Here is a 10000-nt window from a genome sequence, read left to right as displayed (position 1 = left end):
TTGATGTTGACACAGGGCCATGAGGAGGTGCAGCTTTAAGAACCTGTTAATGAACCCAAGGCTTCAATTAGAGATAACCTGTCTCTAGATATTGTTCCCCATGAACAGCTTGACCTATGGAAGTGCTAGCAACAGACCCACACATCACAACAAATTATTTAATGGCCTCAGGGATTTTTTAATCAACTGAATCTGAGCATTACATAGATGTCAACACCCCTCCCCCATGCAGTGGCCTACCTCAACACTGTTTTACTACACTGATACGAGCCAGTACTCCAAGAATTTGTTACTTGGGAGATCCAAGAATTTGTTACTTAGGTTATCTCCCCACTCCCCTCAGATGCCTTGCAGAAGTTGTGATCTTCAGAGGCAGCCAAATGAAGCAGTTTTCTCAAAGTTTATTTATGAAATTTTAAATTCAGGACCTTCTTATGTGACTCCTTAATCAATTCACCCTGCTAAGTAACAAAGCCTGCCTTGGGCTTATGCAGTAGCATTTCAAACACCACAACTTGCAGTTAGAGGTACAGTCATCCACCACAAACAAATTCACATAAAGTATACATATATATATACTTTATAAAGTTGATTAGTAACTACAAAAATCAAGCAAAACCAAGCCAGTATGTCCATCTACTAACAATGCTTTTAAGTGCTCAGTTAAAAAAATCACTAATCTTACATCATAAAAGTTAATAACTATCTACTGCTTCATAAATCTCTAATTCACTCTATATATAATGAGGAAATCCAATTTTACATACATCCCTTATTGCAATCTTGCTTACTTTGCAATGACCTTAAAATACAAAGCAGGGATAATGCAACTGATGGAAGATTCTAAATAAGATAGACACCTCATCATTCCCACAGCTGCCTGCAGAAAAATAAAGTCTATATGAAAACACTTTAAAAAAAAAAAGGACAAAATCATATAAAGACAGTTTTTAATATTTCACAGAAAGGTAAGGGATATCAATTATTTATAACAAAACATTTCATGCTAAAGTGTATTAAATTTCTCATGTACTGACCATCATGGGGTTTACAAAATAAAGTCTTACGTGTATCCAATAATACACTTGCAAATGGAGAATTAGACTTCCAGCAATGCAACCAACTACTGTATATGTGGAGATTACAACTGAAGTTTCTTCCAACAGGTTCTCTTTGCATGAAAAAACATATGAACTGCCGAAACAGAAAACCACTGTTCTGTCTGCATTAATCACTGCAATCACTGGCTTGTTCAAAACACTGCATATGACCAATACATACTAACTTTTCAAAAATGCCCCATCACAGAAGGAATTTCAAGAGTAAATACTGTTTCAACTTCTTTCAGTTAGTATTTCTGACTGTAAACAATGCCCCAAAGCATAAATATATATTTTGCATGTTTCTTTAATTTTACTATATTCATTATCTAAATATTATCACACATGGATTATAATAATTATTCTGTTCAGCACTTCATAACTGTATACTGCATATTCTGTAAGCTTTAATATTATACTTTTTTTTATTTTCTTATTTTCTTATACTCATGTCTCATATTTTCAAAAATATAAGTTCTAACAAGGGACTGTACAGTACTTATTTTATGTAGTCATGCAGATTCCTGGAGTCTTTCAAAACTATTTGATGAAAAAACCCTAACGCTACAGTCATTTTTAACCAGCAATGAAGCACAGCTTTTTGCTTTTCATGAAACCAGAAGCATCATGAAAATTCTACAGAAAATCGGAATATATAGAAGATGTTATAAATGGTAATGGGTCCTTCATTATTTCAATAGAGCCTGTAGCAGTGGATATTTGCTCCAATTTTCAATAGTACATGTATACTGTATACTGTACACGTGCACGAGTATGAATTTTTGTCACTTACCCATACGTGAGGTTTTTATATTCTAAAATACTCAGCCCAAATATCGCTGACATCAAATCACTATAACTTGGGAATAACCTACACCTGAGGGGAATGGTAACTGCTAAGCGAGTGGCTGACATGTTCTGTTTATCATTATTTCTAAACAAGATAACTAGGTTCAAATACTAGCTGGGCCGAAGCACTTCTCAATTATAATTCACTTTAGTTACAAAATATTCCCAATACATACAAAAATAAAAATATAAATATATATGTGTATAACATATACATATAAATGTGATATATATATATATATATAATTACACATGTTAATAGTGTGCAATTCACCTAATACACAAAACCCCCGTTGAATATCACCTGAATCCTGCTATGACAGCTGAAGGCATATACAAAGGAGGAGCCAGCGAATGGCCTAAACCCCAGGGGCCAGGGCGTGCGGACGTCACCATTCCATTGCAGGCTTTACCCCGCAGCTACTCAGCAAGTGTCAGGTTGTAACATCCAAGCGTGAGTGAGATCTCCATTTGCAAAAGTCTAATAGTGCAGTTGTATTTAAAATTATGATAAATTTAACAAAACTGATTAACATACTGTATCCAGTTATACTGCATATATAATCATAATGTCAATTTATAAAATATGAGCATTGCAATCATGCGCCATTTGCATTCTGGTGATATTTACAGTATGAAAATTGTCAACTCGTGAAGCCTGACCGACATCACCACCAACATGTTACCAACTGATATCCAACTGAGTACTACCAATGCCATTACTGCCATTATTTGCTGCCTAAATGAAACAAAATTCGTACATCCATTTTTGTCACTTAAATAAACAGAGTTAACGATTTACCTTCCAAGATCTTTTCCACTGCGTCAAGGATGAGTAAAATGTATTTTCACTTACAAAAGTCACAATTTAGAGTTTGCAAAGTTTTAAGAAGTCAACAAATGTAATAAAAAACTCGTAATAAACACTGCCAACCAGCTGTTTCTTGATATGGCTGTTTATTTCGATACTTGCGGTTATTTATGCCAGTGTTTTACATGGAACAATAAATGGCTGTTAATTATAAGAAATAATAATGAATTATTAGACAACCCATAAATATGGTAAGCCTGGATGAATGAATGTATGACAGTTTGCGTTTATCCTACCAAACATTTGCTTCTAGTCAAAAGCTAACATACTGCAGATGTAATTTGCATATCAGCGGAATCTACGCATACTGAGACAGGCATAGGAAGCCTAGCGTAGTATAATCTACCGAAAAAGAAACACACATTAAGCATAGCCTAGTCCCTAGTGTAATTTAACGAAAATGCAAGTTGCTCGATTACCAATACATGTGATGAAATCATGTTTTGGGACAATTTCAAGTCACATGATACACGAAATCGGATGGTACATGAGTACATACAGTAATTACAGTTCTTTAGATTTTGTCCGTTTTTTAGTTTTAACGAATGTTTATGTTGTGTGCTCACGTAATTATGGTCTTAACTTAATGAATAAAGTGAGTGAACTAACAATGGTGATTGTATCAGAGTGGTGAGGTATTGTATCAGAGTGGTGGGGTATTGTATTGGAGTGGTGGGGGAAGTGGTGCAGCAGACACGAAGCAGTAGTTGCTCTTCTCCCCTCGGAACCCCTTGTTCTTTCTCTTATTGTGTGCCTTTGGGTCGACTGCATTTCAGGGAGAAACCGTATTCTCGTCATTTTCCCTCCTCTGTACTTTATCATTACTTTGTCACTATTTTGGCCACAAGGGGACAGAAAATTCAAGGTCGGAGAGGGATGCCGTCCATAAGTAATTTTCCCCTTGAGTCTACATATGTATTCCAAAGACATAAAGACACACACATATACTGTACAGTATATACAGGCAGTCCTGGTTAACAGTGATCCAGTTTTACGGTGCTTGTTTAGCAATGAAAATCAGCAATTTTCAGTGCTGAAAATCAGCGATTTCCACTTATCAGCGCTGATAATTGGGTATTGGCGCCGATACATACCTAACAGAGGCGTCAATAACCGAAAATCGGCGCAGCGCCGATAAGCCCCGAAAATCGCTGAAAGAGCGCCAAAAATCACCGATATTCAGTTACTGGCGATTTTCGGTTATCATCACACCCTCAGAATGGAACCCCACCGACAACCAGGGACTGCCTGTATGTATGCATATATATATACATATATATATATATATATATATATATATATATATATATATATATATATATATATATATATATATGAATATAAGAAGGCCCATAAAACACTATTTAAACGTTGAAACCATATATTTCGGGCACTAGCTTCTGTGCCCCTCTTCACTGGTAGAATATGGACAGGTGGAAAGTTACAATGGTATATATACAAAAACATAAAGGTGTGGCCCTAGGCCTCCGATGTTATGGAGGTGGCGTTTCTTAAGAAGGAGGAGAATGACCAAATTCCTAGTGGTTTTTGGCCTCATTAGCTCCCGTTTGGCGATGGATCTGGCGGTCGCGTTTCTTGGGTCATCTTCCTCAGGAGGGGTTTGAGGATTAAGGTGTCGATGTCATCCGATTTCAATGTCCTCCTGACAGGTTCATATTGTTGGTTTGATTGATGATAGCAGATTCCAGCATCCTTCTTTTTGTACGGACAGCTACTTTTGAAAACCAACTCCGCCCCACTCCAGTTAATGACATGCCCTGTATTTCTGATATGTAGGAAAATTCCCGAACTCTCCGGCGTAACGTACTGATCTTTTGTGCTCTGTTATTCTTTGCGAGAGCGATCTACCTGTCTCGCCACGTAGATGTCCTGACAGTTACTACACGGTATCTTGTAAACTCCGGCTTCTTCCCTTTTGTTATTTAAGTATCGTTAACGGCGAACTCCCGATGGATTTGGGATAATGGAAAATGAAAGGATTGTTAGGCCTGAGTTGTTGGAGGCCTTTTGGATGTTTTCATCGACGGAAGCTTTATTTTGTTGTTGAAATCTATTTGTCTGTTGTGAGTGGGACCCCTATAGTATATTTTATTCGCTATGTTAATAGCCCTCTCGATAATGTGTGGTGGATATAGCAGTTGCATTAGGTGTTGGCGGATCGTGTTAAATTCTTTATCCAGGTACTCATTTGAACATATCCTAAGTCCTCTGAGGAATAAGTTGCACCCTACCATGATTTTTACGGAGGCGTCGTGGTAGCTTAAGAAATGAATGTAGGAGACAGCGAAGGTGGGTTTTCTATATACTGTAAATGCATACCTGTTCTGTTTTCTTATGATCAGTACATCTAGGAACGGCAGTTTTCCGTCCTTTTCCCATTCTGTTTTAAATTTTATGGTCGGAACTAGCGAATTTAGCCTATTAAAAATTCATTAAAGTCCCCAGCTATTGTCCCAGAAAGTAAAGATATCATCTACGTATCTAAGCCAGATCATATTATGGGGTTTGATAGACGACAAAAGTTCTGTTTCGAAATATTCCATGTACAAGTTTGCTAGAAGGGGTGATAGGGGACTTCCCATGCTACAGCCAAAGGCATTTTGCTAAATGTCTTGGAGCAAAATAACAACAAAAATTCGCTCCCGAAAAGATTCCAAAATGCATTAGTTAGTTTAAGAAAAAGGGGGATATCATCACCACAAAACCTGACAAAGACAGGAAAATAGTTCTGTTAGACAAGGAGACATACATCAATAAAGTTCAGTGGTCCTTCAGTCCTTGGGCACACAGCATTGTGTCCAAAGGTCTGGGTTGGAGCTGGATCAGGGACCCTCCTCCCCTGACCAGGTTTTATCAACCCTCCTCCAAAGCCCTACAGGACTTTGTGACGGAGCTTCTCAACAAGAGAGCAATAAAGAAAGTGAGGCACCTCAAATTTCAAGGCAGGCTGTTCACTGTCCCCAAGAAAGATTCCGGCCAGCAAAGAGTGATTTTAGATCTGTCGTGTCTAAATCTCTACATACAATGCGACAAATTTCGCATGCTTACAGTTGCTCAAATCACGGACTCTACTGCCACGTGGGGGCCGTCAACACCTCTATCGATCTTTCAGGCGCTTATTATCACGCCCCGGTTGCGCCGGAACTTCTCTCCCTTCCTGGGTTTCAGACTAGGGAAACAGGCCTACTCCTTCAGGGTCATGCCTTTCGGGCTCAATATAGCCCCCAGGATATTTCACGGCTGGCGGAAACAGTTGTTCAGCAGCTACGGTCCCGGGGGATCTCCCTAGCAGCATACCTGGACGATTGGATAATCTGGGCCCCAACCGTACAGGAGTGCTGGAAGGCTACAGCCATAGTGATCGAGTTCCTGGAGTCATTAGGCTTTCAATTGAACAGCGAGCACATGAAGTGCCCTAAGTGTAACTCTGGGACATATGTCAGATCCACGAGGAGGTTACTGAGGGTCAGAATCGACTCTCATCGGGATTAAGTTTTCGGACTGGCTGTAGGCTCTCCAATCCCGAGCATTCAAGCATAAGAAACCATTCGAAAATTTGTAAAACATATATTGATAGAAACGATTTCTGTATCATAGGCCAAACAACTAATGTATGCGAACTGCCTATCCTGGAATCATTATTTATTAAACAACTAGTTCCCCAGTTAAATACCCAGACCTCCTCCACTCAGCTGTACCTGAGTTAACTTTTCTTATGCATTCTGTCTTCTGCCTTCTTGGTATAAGGTTGGTTAGCGGTCTTTGATTTTGCTTCTATGTCTTTTTTTTGTTTTTTGGTTTTTTTATCTTGTATTTTAACTGTGAAGTATTTTATGTATTTTATTGATTTTAAGAGCAATTTTTAAAGTAATTTTATTCATTATTTAACAGATTCCTGATGATGTAATAAAGCTTTTTATTACAAAACGTTGGAAATAAAGAATTATGTAGAGATGAATACGTTTCCATGGTCCACCTTAGCGCTAATGTATACCACTGGCCATCGCCTACTTCTGTTCTTTGATATATATATATATATATATATATATATATATATATATATATATATATATATATATATATATACAATAAACCACCCGTATTCGCGTTCTCATGGTTCACGGACTCACGCATTCGCGGGTTTCTCTGTGGAACATATCTAGCTATTATTCGCAGAAAATTCGCCCATTCGCGTTATTTTTCACTGAGAAATATTCACTAATTACTGTATTTTACTGAGAAATATTCACTAATTACTGTATTTTCATATAATTTTCATGAATAAATGCATTTTTTGTGATAAAACTATTAAAATACTCAGGTATAAGCATTTTTACGGGGTTTTCTTGGTTTAAGCTATCAAAATGGGCAGTTCTAAGTATTTTTAGAGGGTTTTAAGCATTCATGGATTTGACCTATTCGTGGGGGTGTGGGACGATCCCCCGAATATGGGGGTTCACTGAATATAACATATATATATATATATATATATATATATATATATATATATATATATATAAATATATATATATTCACTATATATATATATAATATATATATATATAATATATATATATATAATATATATATATATATATATATATATATATATATATATATATATATATATATATATATATATATATATATATATATATATATATATATATATATATATATATATATATATATATATATATATATATATATATATATATATATATATATATGCCACAAATATCGTTTATTATCCAGTTCACTACACCTCAGGCATAATCTCACTCAAGGGAATTATAATTAATAAGAACTTATCACTACAGGGCTTGAAGCCAGTGCCTGATTTAGAAACAATGATGTACAGTGAGGTTTGACAGAGGAGCCATCAAAAGAGGCATACTGCATGTTGAGACTGACTCCGCTGCGCGTGTGCATCACAGATTCAGAATTTGTCATCAGAATCATGAACAACCCACCTCCATTACTGACAGCTGATTGCTGAGTTTGTAACACATGGCTCAGTATGAATCTTTGTCACATATACTATGAAATTTTTCACATTCTCAAATATTAAGCTACAAATGTTATTTAACATGCAATTCATGACACCTTAGGAAAAACTACACCCAAGGGGTATTAGAACTGATAGTGCTTCATCACTAGGGGATTCAACCTGCTGCCTGGTTTAGAAACAATGATATGCACTGACTTTTCTAAAACAAGCTGCAGTTCGAATCCCACTGGGTGACGAAACACATCAATTACAATTCCCTTCTACCTAAGTTATTCCCAAAGTATAGTGAATTCGACAGGCATGTATACAACAGAGCCAATATCAACCTTTACCTCTTGATGTGACAAAATTTATATATATATATATATATATATATATATATATATATATATATATATATATATATATATATATATATATATATATATATATATATATAGTATATATATATAGTATATATATATATATATATATATATATATATATATATATATATATGTATGTGTGTGTGTGTGTGTGTGTGTGTATACCCATAGTGCTGAAGAAACTGGATGGCACTCTAATGAAAACTCAGTGTTACCATCCATCGTAATATGTCCCCTAAAACCAGACATTAGGGGTTGACCTTGGGATACTTCTATAAAAGCACAATTCCCAAGGGGCCTTATGGCTTGTCAGCCCATCAACACAGAACCCAAAGCTAGGGAGAGTCTGACATATAAATCTTCTCTTGCTGAAATACATCAGATACTTTGCTTCACAATGAAGAACACCCATTCAACATTCCCTCCTTACTTTTCGAGAACTGTCCGCATTAGAACCTTATCAGTACTGTTTAATAATTTGTTATCAATGATAAAGAAAGACATTTGCCAAAAAAAAAAAGTCTCAAGAGTTCAACACCTTTCACAGGGGTCTTTTAAAGGGTTTTGTTACCTATAATATTAAACTACAGATAATGAGTTCTTGTGAAATGATCATAATGAAACACTACATGTACTTTAAACAAAATTACCTTCAAACTCCTATAATTTTACATAAATAAGTATCTACTCTTACTTGGTATTGAAGGTGGTGTTGTCGGAGGAACAGGTGGCGATGGTGTCGGTGATATTGCTGACTGTGGATGTGGATGTGGATGTGGATGTGGACTGGGTGACTGCGGGAGTGGGGACCGGCAAGGAGAGCCCCCGGCTATAGATCCCCCAAGCATAGAAGGTGTTTGACATGGAGAGATAATCCCTGGTGCTGGTGATCCCCCTCCATGTGGACACGGAGTTGGGGATGATACGGCTAGCATCCGGTGGAGAGAGTGACCCCGTTGAAGTTCTGCTTGCATTGCTGCATCTGTTACCCCGCTGTCCTTCTGTTTAAATATAACAAACAATGTAAGTGTTTTTGCGATCATCACCATTCACATAAATAACAAACAGATGTGCAATGCCATACTACTGAACCTGTGCCAAAAAGAATACTCGAATCAATGAATAAACTTGAAATAACTCATTGTGAAAAGTGAAACTGTCTTGAAGGAGTAAGGAGTAAGTCACTAGGGAGTCTTCTGCACTGCCACTGCCTCAGTTGCCTCAGTGGCATCAACTGATTGATTGATTGATTGATTCATTATGAAATTAAGGTCTTGAAGACCATGCACCGGAACCCATCAGGATTATTCAGCACAGTGATGAAGATGAAATATATAAATTAATGATATTTTTGATAATGAAAAGGTGAATGATAACATACTGTACTAGTAAAATTCAAGTGTTAAAATATGAACGTAAAAAATGAAGAATGATATTAGATAAAAACCATAAAAAATATATATATAAATTGTATATCTAAAACATATACAGGCAGTCCCCAGTTTAAGATGGGGGGTTCCGTTTTCCTGCCGTGTCGCAAACCGAAAAATCGTTGAAAATCGTCAAAAATCCTAAGAAAACCTTACTTTTAATGCTTTGGGTGCATTGAAAATGATGTAAACTGTATTTTTATTGAGTTTTTCATAAAAAAAACTCCAAATTTTTATTATTCTGCCATTTTGGAGCCATATTTCTTCCGCCAGATCGGCGTACGACGCGTTGTAACCCCAGAAAATTAGTCGTAAGCCGAGAAATAATTTCTAATGAATACATTTGAAAAGCA

The 10000-nt window shown here is 36.5% G+C and overlaps 1 protein-coding gene across 2 annotated transcripts in view; it reads right to left on the bottom strand.

Annotated features, from left to right (window-relative positions):
* The window catches only part of LOC136833807 (serine/threonine-protein kinase SIK3-like), a 575016-nt gene that overhangs the window by 12093 nt on the left and 552923 nt on the right, over positions 1–10000 (bottom strand). For both annotated transcript variants that reach the window (XM_067096082.1, XM_067096081.1), the window contains one exon: positions 8912–9218. In XM_067096082.1, the coding sequence (XP_066952183.1) occupies positions 8912–9218 (307 nt within the window). The remainder of the gene's footprint in view (positions 1–8911; positions 9219–10000) is intronic.

This window comes from Macrobrachium rosenbergii, chromosome 52, assembly GCF_040412425.1.
Source record: "Macrobrachium rosenbergii isolate ZJJX-2024 chromosome 52, ASM4041242v1, whole genome shotgun sequence".
NCBI lineage: Eukaryota > Metazoa > Arthropoda > Malacostraca > Decapoda > Palaemonidae > Macrobrachium > Macrobrachium rosenbergii.
This window is presented reverse-complemented; position numbering and strand designations above follow the sequence as displayed.